Source organism: Sapajus apella, unplaced genomic scaffold, assembly GCF_009761245.1.
Source record: "Sapajus apella isolate SASKATOON/1434 unplaced genomic scaffold, GSC_monkey_1.0 scaffold28, whole genome shotgun sequence".
NCBI lineage: Eukaryota > Metazoa > Chordata > Mammalia > Primates > Cebidae > Sapajus > Sapajus apella.
Genome location: NW_022436968.1, coordinates 15,296,241 through 15,314,249, shown reverse-complemented (window position 1 = coordinate 15,314,249; position 18,009 = coordinate 15,296,241). Strand labels below are relative to the sequence as shown.

Sequence of the window (18,009 nt, the reverse complement as noted above, 5' to 3'; positions counted from 1 at the left end):
AAAAATAGTTGACAATGTTTCTCCAAATTATTTTTCCAGAGAAAGACATAGAGATGCACGACAATGAGGAGAAACAAAAATAGTTTTAATAGAGAAGGGTCATGGGTCTGGCTCAATTAGTTTTTTAGTATATTTCAGAGAAGGAAACACCTTGGATTTGCTGACAGAGGTGCAAACAGAATAAACGGATGGATTTAGGATCATTTTCCTAAGTCACCAACATCACTTATTTCCCACCAATGGTACTGAACCTTAACCTAAAGGGAGTTCCCATGTGAAAAGACTGCCCTTGTTTAAAATATCCTGTGTATTTTATACATGCATACAGTGTCTCCAACACGACAGGATAATGGAAGCCAAGAAGGCAGAAGTAGAATCGCAAAAATAGAGTAAAACTTTAAGAAATCATTTTACAGAAGAAGTGACCCAATGGTTAGAAGCAGTCTTGAGGAGCCAGGATGAAAACCTCCATCTCCTATTTCCTATCTCCCCACCCCCTTTCAGTGCAGGAGGATAGGAGCCTGTCACACAGGCCAGGGCTCTTGTCCAGCCTACTAGATGGAAACAGAGAAAAGCAGAATAAATGTTTGGAAAGAAGATTGTATTTTAATTCAAAATTTCCTAGATGAGACATCTTGATTAAGTCATTTTTCCTGTCTTAACTAAAATAAATAGGGATAGAGAATACCGTATTAATTCTTTATGATACTGTAGTTCCAAGTTCAAGTATGTGAACATCATTCTAACCTCTTGAGGATGTCACTTTTAGATTTCCAGGTTTGGGGAAATCATTTCACTGGGAAGTTCTCAAAGGAGTTCTGTTTCAAATCTCTGCTCAAATATTTGCCTCTTACTATCTTGAAAACTCAGAGTCTTTCATTGAAATGGCAGTAAGTAAACTGTGACAATACTACATAAATTAGAGACTACCGAGAGTGCACTGAAGCTTCCAGGATGCCATTTAGTATGCATGTATTTTTAACCCAACTTGCAGCCTAATGGCTTTTTAAAGTCAAAACTTCCATAGTCCTTTTGGAGTATGATTTTTTAAGGCATATGAAGACAGAATCTGAGCCAATATATTTTATTCCAAATGAGGCTCTTGGATTTCTCACATGCTTTTGAAATATGATGTTTGTCTACCCCGGAAAACTCTGTCCTTTCAACTCTCTGGAAAGCTAGGAAAGGTTTGAATAATTATATCATGTATAGTTTTGGGTTCTGCTACCTGTGGGCTACTTCTGCTGGATAAATGTGTTGCCTCCATGTAGAGTTCTCTTAATACTGCTTCTCAAAATCCTGTATTATCTGCTGTAAGTCAAAAATAACAAAGCCACACTTTGGCATGGAGAATACTATTCTATAGTTACTTATTATTAATGATTCTAGTACAGAAAAGTGAAAGCACTGTTGAAGAGAGAAATTATCAAAAAAGAAGATAAGCAGAAAAGGCGATGGAGAATATATCATGCATATCAGAGGTGCCCATTTATTCCATTTTGCCAAAACAGTGGTACAGTTGAAGCACTTCTCCTTCTCCACTGGAGTTTTGTCTCTAGAGGTATTAAATATTAATCTTATAAAGAAAAGAAAGCAAAAAAAAAAAGAAAAGAAAATCTGGAAACAATGTTAATAGGTTAGGCTTTTAAGAGCAAATCACAAAAGTGGAACAAGTACTTGGAGAAAAATAGAAAGAGAGGTGGGGTAAATTGTGGACACTCCTTTTAAGGAAACAAAATTTTCCACAGAGTTGCATTAATACTTAAAATTGGACTAACTCCACATGAATTCTCAGGAAGAAAAACTACTTTTCAATTAATTTATCTATCCTATAATTACATGCCATGAATATCTAAAGGCAAGTATGTCTACCCAGTGAGGAGATAAGGGGATAACATTCTAGGCAAAAGTGATGTCACAAACAGATGGGAATTCCGAATAACACAGAGTCATGGTTCTAGGGGAATAAAACAATTACTTTACAGCTAAGTGCAATGTAGTATTTAAAGAAAATGTATTTTAATAGAATGGTCAGGATAATTATTCTACATTCAACAGAAATTACACTAGTCTAGATATGTTAATTTGGATTTTATTCTGTTTTTTATTTATGTTAATAGGTTTGGTTACTGGTTTAAAAGAAATATTAGAAGTTTATCTTTCTTTTTTATGACTAGATTAACATTTGTCTTAGAAGGGATTCTTCCCCTTCTGGACAATAACCTTTACTTCCTAATCTAAGATTTCTTTTTCAATAATAAGTTTTCAAGCCAGTATTTGAGGTAAAAAGGCACAACACATAAAATTATAGCTACTCACAGGCATGTATTTATTATGCACTAGGCAATATGCAGAAAGTTTTCTGTATATTATTATGATTAATCTTTATGATATTGGAATTCCCTCAGGTGGACATTTTGATTCCCAAGTAAACTAAATAGAAGAAAACTGAAGCTTAAAGAGGGTAAGTGATTTGCCACGGGTCACAGAACTTGTAGGAGGTACAGCTGGATTCAAGGTTAAGTATATCTTTTCCTCAAGTCTTTCCTCTTTATTTCCTACTAAAACTAAAAAGAGTAATGGCACAGCAGGGGATCATATTTGATGTATTAGAACATAAATACTGGTATCAAATATAAGTACTAAATCAGGCATCAGTTCCTTCATACTGAAAACATTAAGAGACAATTCAGCAAAAATTCACACTCTGCAATCTCACAAAGTCCTTTGATATCCTCATCTACAGCAGTGTTTCTTAGCCCTTTTATTCATTGCTGCCCTCCTAAGGGGCCTTCTTAGACATTTTTCTTACGTGTCTCCCATGAAATTTTAACACTACAGATAAACCATGTATCTATGTGCCATATGTATATCTGTGCTCATACATAAAAAGGGAAGTTTTTTTGCTTCCAGGGATAATTTTTTGCCCGTTGGGGGCAATGAATATGTATGATCTAGAGATTATACTTCTATGTTTCTCCAAAAGCTTTCAAGCCACTCATTGCTTCCAATTGTATGGGCTTAGAGCTTTAGATTCTTAGCTTAAATTGTTCAGTGTGCTAAAATGCAAATATATAGAAAATGTTGATGAATGACAACAAGCCATTTGTATCTTGGTGTAAAACACGAAATCAGAAAGCAAGTTTGATAAGGGAAAGGAGAAGAATGTGAGGGCACTCTGTATTGGGGCAGAGGAGGGGAAGGGCGGAGAGCCTCTGGTGTTGAAATGCCTGCATCACGATTCTGCTTCAGTCTAGTCCCGTTGAACATATTAACACAAGTCTTTGAAGAAAAGATGCTAGCTCCTATTCATGATGAACAAGAAAACTTAGTCATAAGCCACCTTAGTGGCCATCACCCTATTATTGTGTAAATATTAGGTTTCCTGCTTGTAAAGAATTTGCTGTTTGGTTCCTTTCAGACCTGTTTGTGTATTCCCAACTGCTATGTGGCCAAGAATAAGTAAGTTTATGTAACGTTCCAAAGAAACTGCTCAACACCGTGGCTCATTTTAACCAAGTTATGAATAGAAGCAGAGATGAATTCACAAACACTTCTTTCACATGCACTGTAAAATATAACTTTTTACTCCTCCTGGCCAAAATGGTCTTAACCATTGAAGTAATTATAGCTCACAACTATAATTTAGAGTTAGATCTGGTTGACTCTAAACTCACACAGGAAAATAATTCAGTCATCTTACTGGAACACTGAAGTGAATAACTGCATAAAACCAAACGATTTCAGCAATCCTAGAAAGTATTGTGAATCCAAATAGAAATAGTCAATAATAAGACAGTTGATAAAATAATTTAGTAAGACAACAATTGCCTACCATTTATTGGTTAAAGTATTACACTTGACACTTTATAAATATTACCTATTTAATTCTTACAGTAATGTTTAATATTGGTACCCTCATTTATGAAGGAAGTGAGTGCAGAAAGGACAAGCAGTTTTCCTGAAACCACTTGGAAGTGGAGGAGAAGGGTTTGAACTGCCATCATCTCAAGCCCATGCTTTGCCACCTCACTACAGTGAAATGACTGAAAACTCAAGTCCGCAAACTTTCATTTTTCAATCAAATGGAGGAAATCTTGGGCAAATGAAGAGGTCATGGATATGGTATGAAAATATTTTATGATTCTGCATGTGAAGGGCTACTGACTGCATAGATGATTTCAACTGCAGTATGCCTTTTAAAAATATGTATGTCTTAAAGGTGGATGTTGGAAATATATATGTCTCCAAGGTGGGTATTGGTCGGAATTTTCTTTGAAGGTCATGAAACATGCATGTGTCAGGACCTTGGTAAATGATAACAAAACGGTGACCATTTCACACAAGTGTAGGTGCTCTTTCCAGAGGCTGGGATCATTCTCCTAAATCACCAACATCACTTATTTCCCCATCAATGGCACTGAACCTCATGACCCAAAGGGAGCTCCCATATGAATAGATTGCCTTTGTTTAAAATATCCAATGCATTTCATACAGGTATACAGTGTCTCCAACATGACAGGATCATGCAAACCAAGAAGGCAGAGTGGAATTGCAAAAATAGAATAAAATTTTAAGAAATCATTTTATACAGGAAGTGACCTAATGGTTAGAAGTAGTCTTGAGGAGCCAGGATGAAAACCTAGGTCTCCCACTTCCCTGACCAGCATTCTTCTTCAGTTATAATACTGTTACCAGGTAGAATAATGGGCTTGAAATTATAGCAAAACTTGATCTTCAAATACACAATAGATTACAGGCTTTCTCTGTGCAGATTGACCTAATATTTAAGTTATTTAAATACATTAACAACAAAGTAAAAGTATCATTTAAGGTGCTAATATAGCTATCTTTACTATATCCAATGGGTTCTCAAATATTCCTTAAAAAAGTTCCATTCTTTGTGTGTGTGTGTGTGTGTGTGTGTGTGTGTGTGTGTGTTTGAGATGGAGTTTTGCTCTTGTTTTCCAGGCTGGAGTGCAATGGCATGATCTTGGCTCACTGCAACCTCTCCCTCCCTGTTTCAAGTGATTCTCCTACTTTTGCCTCAGTAGCTGGGATTACAGGTATGTACCACCACATCTAGATATTTTTTTATTTTTTATTTTTAGTAGAGATAGGGTTTCACCACCTTTACTGTCTCCAGGGTGGTCTTGAACTCCTGACCTCAGGTGATCTGCCTGCCTTGGCCTCTCAAAGTGTTGGGATTACAGGCACGAGCCACCATGGCTGGCCAAAATAGTGACATTCTTAATACCTCCAAAATAAAGACTTAAATTGTTATCACACATGAGGTAGTGTTTACAACTGGTAAAAGTATAATCATTGCAATGAGAGATATTTTCTCCTAAATTTCCTGGCGCTTTCAGATATTTGTTTAGCCTTTTTTAACTGGAAAATTCCTCAACTAATTGTGTGTTTACCAATAGATTCTTTTAGGAAAATGTTTATTTTCCAAATAAATAATCCAAGCCCTGAAATTCCACCATATTTTACAATATTAACTTGAGAGTAAAAGAAGGATTCTATCAATGAAGCATTTTAAAAGCATTTATATACTTTCCAATGAAATTCTTATTTAATTATCCTCTTTTATAAAATGAGAAAGCTTTCTATATCATTTTCTTTGAAAGGTTTGTCAGATTTCTATTAAGACTAAGGTATGCAAATGTTATATTTAAAAATATTTTACATTGCATAAGATATAATTATGAGTATTACTAAAGATATACAGCATATTAAAACTTTATCTTTTCATTGTTCCACTACTTGAAACTAATTTTAAAACTGATAGTCTAGGGATTTCAATTTATCTTAAGCATTATAATAATCACATAGAACTAGTCCTTTTTAGAATACATATCAGAGTATTTAACATCATATAGATGTCCAAAATATTTTTAAACAAAAAGTAATGCTAACATTTAGATCATGAAGACTCTATTATCTTTAACAACTGCTGATTAAACCCAAAAATGTTATGCCAATTTTAGTGGAAGAAAAAAATACAGATCGAATACTGATCATGACTCTTTCTTTAACTGTATATAAAAATATACACATTTCCAAGGTTATTCTAAATTGCCAAACCTTGCCACCTAAAAATCTAGTAGGACAAATAATACTAATCACAACATGGCCCAGCACAGTGTGAAATCTGTGCAACTCTGGAAAATTACAACAAAAGCCAAGTATAGCTAAATATATATATTTCCTATCAGTTTAAAACAAATCAACATTTGTAAATTAGGTTACTTACCAAGAAGCATTTTTCTTAGCAAGTCAGTCAGTCTGTAATTTCTGTATAACAAATGTGTCAGGAGCAGAGAGGTATGTTAACCTGCCACCAGTTTTATTGCAGATTGAGTGTGAGCCTTCACAAACTCTTCCTTGTATCCTAAGCCTGCTGGAGTACTGGCCTGACTCCACTCACTCACTGTGTACCTCATTTGAAACTAGCAAACAATACAGTGACTGTCAGTACATGTTGCCTCCTCAGCCTACAGAGCCAACAAAAATTGTGGAAAAGTAGGTTACTTAACTGGAGTTTGAGATATAAATTCTGAATTGATCATGCTGTTTCTTTAAAATTCCCAAGTAAAATTTTCTACTCAATTCACAAAGAAAAAATTTACATGTATGCAAAAAAGTTTATTAAATAATATTTTTAATGTAATTACTTTTTCCCCAATGTTTTTTGTCTAAGAATTTGAAATGCATTTCACTCTAAACTAAAAAGAAATTCTGCTACAAAAGAAACTGCACACTATGCATGTTTTAAAGGAAGATTGAGTATTAAAATTATATTACTCACCAATGATCAGAAAAATGCATATATGTTTATTATTTGGTGTTATGAGCTTGAACCTCCAGTGAGATTTCAGTTTCATGATGGATTATTTGTTTGACTCCAATACAATGAAAATTATTTCTGAAATAGGTTTCTCCTGAGAGAAGAACAAGCCTTACAGTTTTTAAGCAATAAGGAGATTACAGTGAACATACAACAAAGGAACATCTCATCTCTTGTTATTTTTCTACTGCATATGTATTAACAATTTTTAAAAGAGAAAATATGTCTGGACCCAAAGGAAGAAGACACAGCATGCAAGCCAGCACTAAAGCCAGGGAGATGAATGTGATTTTTGAGACTATGTTTTCTAAAATAGAAAATAAATGACATGTCCAAATATACATATTTTAGCAATTTTCTATATTATCGTCTAATAGATACTATCTTTTACTTGTTATAATGACAGAGGACAGCAGTGTAACTTCCCAGAATCCTAATTTTTATAGATACTTGTTCGTATTTCTGTATTTAGCTATTCCTTAATTTGGAGATTCAATATTAACATGACTAGTTACTTTTATTTTGGTTAAAGCAAGGTTAAAAAGTTAAAAATAGGAAAAGTGACGGAGAGAAAGTCTGAGAAAACTGTAAAAGGGAAATTAATCTAATTTGGTAAAGGAAAAATGGGGAACGGCTATGAAAACAGGATCACTTAGAGCAAAGGGAACAAAAAAAGAGAAATGGCTAAGGATGACAAATATAAAAGAGACTGAGGCCTATTTTTGCCATTATGAAATGCAGGTCTCTTGCATATCCAATAGATATGTCAAATGTATGTATATTTCCTGATTCTGAGGCCTTGAACTTGAACTCAGCCATGCCACCAGTATCCTGGGTCTCCTGCTGGCAAACATCCTGTCATAGACTTCTCACCCTCCATAACTGTGTGAGACAATTCCCTTAATTCCCCTCATATATCTATATTATCTATATCTGATATCTACATCTATATCTTATTGATTTTGTCTTTCTGGAGAACCCTGCCTAATACACCAGGTGTTGCTGATGTTGCTTGTCCTGGGACTACGCTTTGAGAACCATTGCTCTACCTTATTAGGTTACCCTAACTTCTAGGATGAGGACAGTTTCCATTATAAATTGTGTTATTACCATATCATGTAGAATCTGAGACTTTTTCAAACCCATTTTCACAGCTCTGAATCAGTGTACATCCGTAACTATTTGCATCTTATAATAAGTCCCCACAAGGAAGTATTCACGAAGGTGGTGGTTGATATCAGTTTCTGCATGAACTTGTGTTTAGCTGTTCATATTATCTCCTCAGTTGAGTGAAATCATATTTGAGTCACTAAATGACATCAGTTTTGAGTCATATCATGTGTTGAGTTTAATTGCTGTTTAAAAAATGGCTTTTAAAACTCACACTTAAAAAAGAAGTACTATGATTTGGCATTAAAGTCACTTTAAAAGCCACTGTGATTTGGCTTTATAAATAGAAATCATTAAATACTAAGCTAGCATATAAACAGGTGTGGGATATAGATTTGTTATTCGTGAAGCAGATGTTCATTATTGGAGGAATTACAGCAGTTTCAGATTGTTTTGCGAAGCAGCAATCCATTGCATGAAAAGACAGGAGAAAGGTAACCACAGTGAAGGTAGCTGGGTATATACAAATTTGCTATCACAGGCCCAGCAATGCAGCTAACTGAAGGCAGAAGAAATTGCTAATCCTTCTAAACAGAAATATCAAAAAAGATAAGTAGCTGGTGTGAATAATTCATAGATCCAGAGGGACTTTTTTAAAGGTCTCTGTTATAGTTTATGGGTGTGTGTGTGTGTGTGTGTGTGTGTGTGTGTGTGTGTGTGAGTGTGTGTGCGCGCGCACGCGCCACGCATGCAGAGAGATACTTCTTGCCTCTAGAACTGTTAAACAATTCATTTTTGTTGTTTTGAAGTCATTCAGCCTGTGGTACTTTGTTACCACAGCCTTAACAAGCTAATGTAGCATCTTTTCCAGGTGCTCAATATTAAGTATATGCTAATTTCATAAAAGGAATTGGATAACAGAGCAGCCCTCTCTTTCTCTAAAAAGTTTGAATAGCTAGTACGATTATTTATTTTTGGAAGGTTAGATGGAACTGGGATGTTTTCCATTTGTATTCTTAATTCTTCCTTCATCAGGTTGGCCATGGATGTCTATTTAAGTGGATCCCCTTCAAAAGAATCAGCTGCTTTTTAAAATACTTGCTTTATTTTTATTTCTTCTGTGTTTTCCATTCCACTAATATTTGCTTTGATCTTTATTAATGTCTGCTTCCAAGTTCTTTTACTTTTGGATAAACTTTTTTCTGGTTTTTATGATGCATACATGGCTCATTTATTTTCAATTTTTGTTTTCTTAATACTAACAATCATTGAGGAGCACCATTTTTAATAAGAAGTTTTCCCTTCCATTAACTTTTAGATACTCCATCATTTTAGTTTTGATTTTCCTCTTCTCTCCTCACTTGATGGTTAATAGAATTAAATGAGAGAGAAATAACAAGATGTCTTTCAATTCTTTCTTTAATATTAATTAGTTGTTTTTGCCTAAGGCCAATTACTTACTTTGCATGAACTTCTGTAATACTGACATTGTGGGGATCAAACCAACTAAATATAATGGTACTTAAAACCATAAATTGCCATACATATTCAAGTTATTGTTTTCATTATTTTTTGACCAATTAGCTATATATAAAAAAAAAATCAGAGTACCTTAGGAACACACCAGAATTGCTTCACTGAATTTTAACTATTTATTTATGTTGAGTTTATTATCAGTCATCCCTCGAGTTGTCTACAGGTTTATGATTTTATGGAAAAATATTAACTATTCACCTACTAGTACAGTTTTAGTTGCTGTCTTTCATCAAAGAGAGAAATTATTTTAAAAATTTATCTCATGAAATAATCTCTCATCATTTAAAAGCAAGAACAGAAGGAACTAAGTGCCAGTTATGTATCAGGTACTCTTCTGGGGAATTTACATTCAATTCTCATAACATCCAATGTACAGATTAAGCCAGTAAGACCAAGATAGCATAAGCAAATTGTCCAGGGTCATAAATCTTCAAAGCTGGTGGTCCTACCAAGCTTCCTCCTCATATAATCCAGAGATTTGAGGCAGCAGAGTTAAACTAAAGTTTTTCTGTAATGATTTCCAGAAAATGTAAAATTTCATATCTTTTTGGAATTATTAACAGTTTTAAGTAAAAAGATTTTTTTTTTCAAAAAAGCAAGAAGTTCTTTTTGTTTGATTTTTTTTTTTCCAGGGGAGTTTTTCTTCTTGTATTACCCTCTTCAGGGTAGAATGAAACTATCTAAGAGTAGATTGTTTAAACCACACCAATATTTCACATTTTTTTAAATCATGCTAAGTATTAAGTTCATGAATTAATTATCCATTGATATTTCATATTCAGTGTCTAAAATATGTGTAAAATTGTTCAATTGCACTCATTTTTAATACTTAGGCTTCACTTAAGACCATCTATCTAAAGGCATTAACTACTATTATTTCTGTTGAGATTATGCTTAACTGAGGAAAAACTGTAGCCTAATCATAGCTTTTCAATTTTTCACAAGTAAGTACAGTTCTCTGTAGATACAGATAATTGCTATTAACTAGCCTACTGTTTATTTGAATAGATTGAACATTTATGGAGTTACATGAGTTCTGAGTTTGGGAATCCAGAAGAGAGAAACAAAAAGAAAAAAGTGTTGTATGAGTGAAAATGTTCATTACATTATGTATAATCACAAACATACGGAGACATCCTAAATGTCCAGAAAATTGGATGTGTCTTGTATTATGAAATATATTGAGTTACACGAGAAATGTGCACTATATAACAAGTGGGGAAAATAATGTAGAGCTGGATATACAATAGAAGTCAATTATGTAAAAATATACACGTCATACATTGATGTAAAGGTTTGTGCACATTTACAGACATGTGTTTGAAAGGAAGTACTCCAAAATATGTTAACATGGCAGAATTTTGAAGATTTTTTTTCACTAAATTAAAAAAAAAATCCTCATTTAAAAAATTATAGGGGGAGGGGTATGACTATTAAAAAATAACTACAGAGTTTATAAAATCCTGGATACAGAATTAACTAATTTATATAATCTCATTTAAAAACCGTATAATAGGTAAATTTTGAGAACTAGACAAGTTCTCAGGTTTCTTCTGGCCCCTACTGATCCTCTGATTCTATAGGAGTAAGACGCCAGGCCTGTGCAAGCACATGGACTAAAGACACACAGGAGGCTCACACTGATCACTGTCACAATGCTAATGTACAGTGAGAGGTGTGAAACAAACAACATAAAGGAAATGAGGATAATGGTAATACGATATTTATAGTGAGCTACAAATATCAATTCCCACAACTCCTTAGTGACTCAATCTTTTCACCTGTAGTATCTGCATCTCTGCATCCATACAGATGAGCATCAGAAGTTGGCAGAGAGGTGATGGCGGGAATCCAGCTTAGAGACTGGCTTACATGCATGAATTTTTTCAAGGCGTTAAACCTTTTTAACCACTAAGATGACACTGCCATTTCTACCCAGGCATTTAACTTGGACAAAGGCAATAATTTATATGCTGGGAATCTGTGACTCCCCAGAAACCTTTATAACCTGGCCCTCATTAAACTATGTATTCTCTATCAGTGTCATCAGATTTCTATGACAACATCAGCTGTATAATTAACATAGTTTGAATAAGTCACATCTCTGCACAACTGAACACATCAAAAGAACTGCCTTACTATGTCATCAGCGATGCCACCAGACAGAGCACCAGCTCCTTTCCTACACTGGATAGCAGATGTTCAAATAATGCAATGTAGGTTTTCTTAAAATAGATGCTCAGATGTGTCAAGTTTTTCAACAGGGTTAAATTAGAACTGCTATTTTTTTTTTTTTCATTTAAAAAAAATCTCTACCTGCTCAGTGTGCACCCACTCTACCTTTCTTATTTTTATGCAAAGCCAGCTGGTCCTCTCAGGCAAGAGTTTGCCTAGGGCAGCAAAATGCTCTGTTTATCCTGTGTGAGTGATTTTCAGCTGGGACGAATGTGTTTTTCCTAGTTTGCCCAAGGCATCTATTCGGAGGGAGATAACGAGACCATAAAACTTTGTAAAGCCAGACAATTTTGTAGTGAGATAATATTATGCAAACAAAAATGTTAAGATACATCTGACACTGGGAGATGAAAACCCCCCAAATTTTAAGATTTGCTCCCTATTAACATAAAATCTAAAACAAAATTCATTAAGGAAATCACCACAGGCTTTTGTTTTATTTCAAGAGTTGGTTACAATAGATGTTTGCCTATGAGACTGAAAATCAGGTATTTTGTAAGAGTTGAGTTAGCTGAAGTCAAAACTGCTGAAATATCGTCTGACAGGCATATGGCAATAGCTTCCCCTCGTGTGATTTAACATTGTTAAATTAGCTATAAAATATTTTTATCAGCAATACTATTTTCCAAGATAATTCACACATATAAATTCCAAACCATCTTACTAATGAAGAGATAAAGAATTGCTTTGTCCAGGGGAATTACATGCTTTCAAATAAAGAATATCATTTTAAGAAAAGATTTAACATATAGGTATTTTAAAAATTTGAATATATGTTATATAGTCATAGAACCTCAATTCTTAAAATGACTCCAAAACCATGGAATTTTATTAATGAAGAAACTGAGACCCAGAGAGGAAAATTATCTTGTTTTTTTGTCACTTAGCTGACTCAGTGAAAAATCATAAGAACATTTATTCATTCTTTTAATCTTTATTGAGTTTCCGCTCTGGGCCAGGCCCTGCTCTGAGTGCTGAGGCTCCTGCTCTCATGGAATTTATGTTAGACTAATGTTTCCTGATTCTGATCACAGAGTTCTTTTCATTTGCTCACATATTTCTCTCACCAAAGGGCTAATCTATAAAATGTAGGAACAGGCTCCAACATCTGATAAAAATACCTGTGGCTGTTGTTGTTTTTTGTTTTACCTAGATTTATTTATCATGGTTGTTTTCTTGAAGATTATCACATTTATCCATATTAAGATGAAAACTCCCAGATCTTTATCTTTCAATTAACAACTTGCATAATAAAATCTGTATTATGTTTCTTATATTAATTAACATATTTTGGTTTGGCAGCATAATACAATTGGAAAGATTTTAGTTTCTCATCTCTGCTCCATCCCCACCCCCACCAAAAGGGAAAGATTATAAAATTCAAGAGATATTGATTTGCTATTTCTGTAATTTTTTTTCTCCAACTTGATCTTAGTACCTCCATTAACATTCAGTAGTCATTATATGGTTATACTCAAGCAAATAATTTTTTAAAATAGTCATATAATGTCAAATGAGATTAAAACAGTCTGCAAATACAGCAGTAAATCAGGAAGACTTCTGAGTTTTTGCCACTAATATTCTGCAGAAATCATGTGCTATGCATGTGCTACAACTTTTAGCTGGAAAAATCTTAGACTCTGTCCCCCACCCCCGCCCGCCAACATTTAGTAATTAAGGCAGAATACAAGAAACATATCTAGTGCTTGCCAGCCCCTAGCCTCTTCTATCTAATCTAACCCCTTTTGGTACCACATGGCCCAATCCAGCCATAGCTGATTGGACCAGGTATGGACCACAGATTTAGGGACAGCTAATCAGAGACTATGTGACTGGTGGCCTGGTTCAAAACAATGTGCTAATCCATCCCTCAAGAACTTGGAAGATGTGGAACAGTGGAGTAAATGCTGGAGAGTGCCAAGTTCTGACCAGCTTCACTGGGAGCTATGTTTAAGTCAGAGTTCATGAGGAAGAAGGAAAGGTGCTTAGAGAGAGGAGAATACAATAGACAGTGCGAAGATGACAAGATGTCAAAAGAGAGGTATAGACTGACTGAGGGAAAAGATGATTGCCTATGGTTTTCCAGGTAATGGACATCAGTTATAGTAAAGTCCCAGGCAGCTGTAATCACTGACCTTAAATTTCCCGAGATTCACTGTTGCAGTCTCAAAACAAACCTCCTCCTCCTTAAGTTAGCCTGAGCCTGTCTATTCCTTGCAACCAAACAAATCCTGATCAAGAGAAATGGCCTTTCATGTATCTAGAGTTAGTTTTCACCACAAGAAAAGAGCAAAAGTTAATCACGAATGATGATACTCAATTCCTTTCAAGTCTCTGAAGGATCACCCTATTCATAAGTGGAATTTGGGGTACTGATTACTATGCTTTCATACTGACATCATATTTAATAATTTCTACAACCTTCTATAATATAAAATTATGAGGGTCACAGAAGACCATAGGACTGAACTAATCCTTTCTAATTTTCAACCTCAAAATATTCGTTGGTAATACTCATATAGTTACCTCAATTTTTTTCCTTTTCTCTATCAAAGGCACTGAAAAACAGTCATCTGAAGAGACCACAGTATACAGTAGTCTGTCCTTTTGAATTGCCATGCCCTAATATTCTCCTTTATCGAACTACTTTTCAGCTACTTCTTCCAGTGAATTTTGCTCCTAAAATAGTATATTCGTGATGGGTTTTTCCTTTATTTCCATTTCATTAGTCATTAGCCCTCCTCAAGCTAAATGCACGGAAACAGTGCATTTTCTCTATTTTTATTTTGCATGCAAAGATGTGGTTAAAGCGCTTTACCCTACAAGTTCATCTTAAACAGTTCCTGGAGCCAACACTTTTCTCTTTTTTTTAACTTTCTATATTTGATTTGTTTCTGCTGAGAGGAGGGTCTATAAAAATTTATTGCTACTACCTCATAAGCCAGGGGAAAAAGAAGGATAATTTTAATTCTTTGTAATGTAAAGGAAACATCACTTTCAGGCAATGTAAATTTTTAATTCTAAAGATTTATTAAAACGATATAGTAGATATTGTTCAGCAATAGTGGCTTGGAGTCATCTGAAAAACTTTACCCTGTCTGGGGTTTTCCAACTACAAGGAAAATAAAAAATTTTGGACAGTTAAAGGGGGAAATGTTAATATAATTAAAAGGCTGGAAAACAGAAGGAAGCTTAAAAAGTTCAGTAAAAAGAATATCAAGGTACAGCTTCAAGTATGTAAATGGCTATAAGTTACAAAGCATACAGACAACATAGAGCTAAGAAGAGAGCATATTTAATAGTAATACTGGCAAAAACCCTGCTTTGAATGTTCTATCTGTATTAACTAATATATTATGATGATTCTAATTTTACACGAGGAAATTGAAGCCCAGAGACTGTAAATAACTTACCCAAGGTTACACAGCTAGGGGAAGCTGAGGAGTGGAGGGTTGACAGCAGGAGTTCTGGCCCTGCAGTTGGACCCTTTAATCACAGACTGTCCATCCTCTGTAAATATCTTGAACAGTAGTTCTCAAATTGGTTACACATTAAAACCATCTCAGGAGCACTTCACTTCAAAGCACACCAACACATAGGCTCCAACTCCCAAAGCCTCTAAGTTAATGGGCTTAGGTGGGGCCTGTCATCAGCATATTTAAAATTCCTAATATATTTTAAAAGTCTCCAGGTGATTCTAAAGTACAAAGAGACCACTAAGCCCAGATCACCTGGCTGTTTAGTGACCTAGCCAGCAGCCTCTAGGTATCTTGACCTTTTCCTCTGCATGATAGTGGCTCCCAACTTCAGCAAATTGAGGGGGAAAATGAAGAAATGGATTTTCACTCTGGAGTAGTGAATTTGAATTTCTTAAACCAAGAAGGCTTCGTTCACTGGGGATCATGGGGTTTCTTTGGAGGTTATTAAAGCTAAGATGTATTCTCAATTTTCTCAAATAATTGTGTTAATGAGAAACTGATTAACATTTCCAAACTTCTTTTAGGTACTGAAGCACTAATACAGTTTAGACACCAGAGGTCTCTGCTATACAAGTTAAACCCTCTATATAATACAGAGCTCTTCTGAGAATCAACTTAGGGTGAAATACTTTAAAGAAGGGATAATGGTGGTGATGTGGTGGTAAATGTTGAGCAACCAGCTCTCTGGAGGGGAGGGAAAATCCGTGATTAGCAGTGTTTACAAAATCATGCTGTTAAGACGTTCACCATTGCCAATTGAGAGCTAACAACATGACATTATTGAGTGTGAAATTGGGAGGAGATATGCAGTAACATACTACTCTATAGTATTTCTACCACACAGATGCAAGAGTTATAAAAAACTCAAGAGCATGGATAATAAGATGTAAAAAAAAAAGTAGGAATAGGTTTTGAATATATGAATTTGAAATGCAATTCATACAATATACATTTATATAATTTTAACAACAGCTATATCTAATAATTGGCAAAATTCCTGAAAATCTAGTGACTGGTTCTTGTGAGCTAGTCCAACACACCACTGAAAAGGCATCCATTTAATCACAGAGTTTTCTTGGAGAAGGACAACATTTTAATTAACTAATCTGAAAAAGAATGAGAGAATTTTGGGGGCATGTGCAGTCTAAAGAGGAGACAGACTTTCTTCATTAATTAAGATTTCTCAAAAATTAGAACTTTTGATTAAATCCTACAGGGCAAATCCAGCCTTCACTGTGAGTAGTGGGGGATAAAGGCTAAGAATGTGGGCTCTGAGTGAGAATAACTGCGTGAGAATAACTGAACTTATTCCTAGCTTGCCCATCTGTAACTCCATGACCATGGAAAAGTCACTTGTCCAAAGTTTCTCCAACTACAGAATGTGATCATGGTACCTACCTCATAGAATTGTTGAAAAAATTAAATGAGTTATTACATGTGGAGCACTTGCAACAGTGCCTGGTACACAGCAAATGCTCGGTGAATGTTAGCTACCACTATTGTATCAAAGTGCCTTCAAGTATATATATAAACTTTGTCTATTTGAGATGGTTCTGGCCGCTGTCTGCTACTTAAGTGTTCCCCAATACACTAAGAACTTTCAAGAGAATCTTTGGCTTTTTTTATGCTCCTCCTGCTTGAAATATTGAATTCCTGCATGTCATTTTGAGTTCAACTCAAAAATATTCTCTTTTTCTGATTAGCCTACATCATGGATGCAATTTGGTCCTTCTTGAGGGATTTTAGTAAAATGTGAGAAAGAGAACTAATTTAAAAATGCAATTATTAATAAAAAGGAAGCAGAACTTAAACCACTGGGAAATTCACAGCCTATCATATTGAAAAAGCATGTTCAAGACAGAACACGAAGGGTGTAGCCAAATGACAATGATCTGAGAAGATTCAACAGCTGTCTAAATGAAATGCAGGACCTATTATTCTCCAAGATGATTAAAAAAATGACTCCAAAAGCAATTCAGAAATCATCAGGGCTGCCACCCTCATCATAGGCCCACAGTAGAAGGGAGGTAGGTGGAACAATTTCTAAGAAGGGACTTCAGACACACAGGAAACTTCATTATAACCTTGTTCCCCTAGCCCCTCTGTCTCAAAGCTCTGCTGCCTCCACTCTGAGCTCCATCCTACGTTCCCTGACTGCCCCAGATGTAGCATGCACTACAACCAGCAAAGCAGTGGGGGTATGGCTGCCTTCACCTAGATTTGCATGCCATGGAAAACTGTGGCGCCCAGGCAGAGGACTGTCGCCGGGATAGCACCACTGCACAGAGCCCCCACTAAGGCAATGCCCAACAGAACTGGGACCAAATGGCTTCTCCTGAGACCCTAGGATGGTAGAGACACCCGGGTAAGATTCCAGCTCTAGAGAACTGCAGGTGCCAAACCCATGCTCTTGAGAGCTGTGACATGGGCTATGCCCTGCAAAGCAGTGGGGACAGGGCTGCCTGGAAATCTGCAGACCCAACCTCTGCCCCAGTGTGTCCTGAAGGTGGGACCACAGCTCCAGGGAGCCTGGAAGACAGAGCTTTGAATCAAAGATTATTCTTGAGCCTTAAGATTTTGTCATTGCTCAGGATTTATCACTTCTTTCTTCTTTTCCATTTCTCTCTTTTGAATGGGAATGTTTGTCCAGTGCCTATCCCACCACTGCATTTTAGAAGCACAAAACTTGTTTGATTTCACAGGCTCACAGCTGAAAGCGAATTTGCCTCAAAATAAATCATACCTTAAGTCTTACCCATATCTGATTTTTATGATATTTACTGAGACTTTTGACTT

The 18,009-nt window shown here is 35.4% G+C and overlaps 1 protein-coding gene across 4 annotated transcripts in view; it reads right to left on the bottom strand.

Annotated features, from left to right (window-relative positions):
- The window catches only part of ZNF385B (zinc finger protein 385B), a 385,918-nt gene that overhangs the window by 199,897 nt on the left and 168,012 nt on the right, over positions 1-18,009 (bottom strand). Inside the window, exon 1 of one of the 4 annotated variants that reach the window (XM_032292790.1) lies at positions 6,260-7,888. The exons of the other annotated variants lie outside the window; for them this stretch is intronic. Within the exon in view, the coding sequence (XP_032148681.1) occupies positions 6,260-6,269 (10 nt within the window). The 5' untranslated portion in view covers positions 6,270-7,888. Of the gene's footprint in view, positions 1-6,259; positions 7,889-18,009 lie in introns of those variants that run through there. 4 annotated transcript variants of the gene reach the window in all.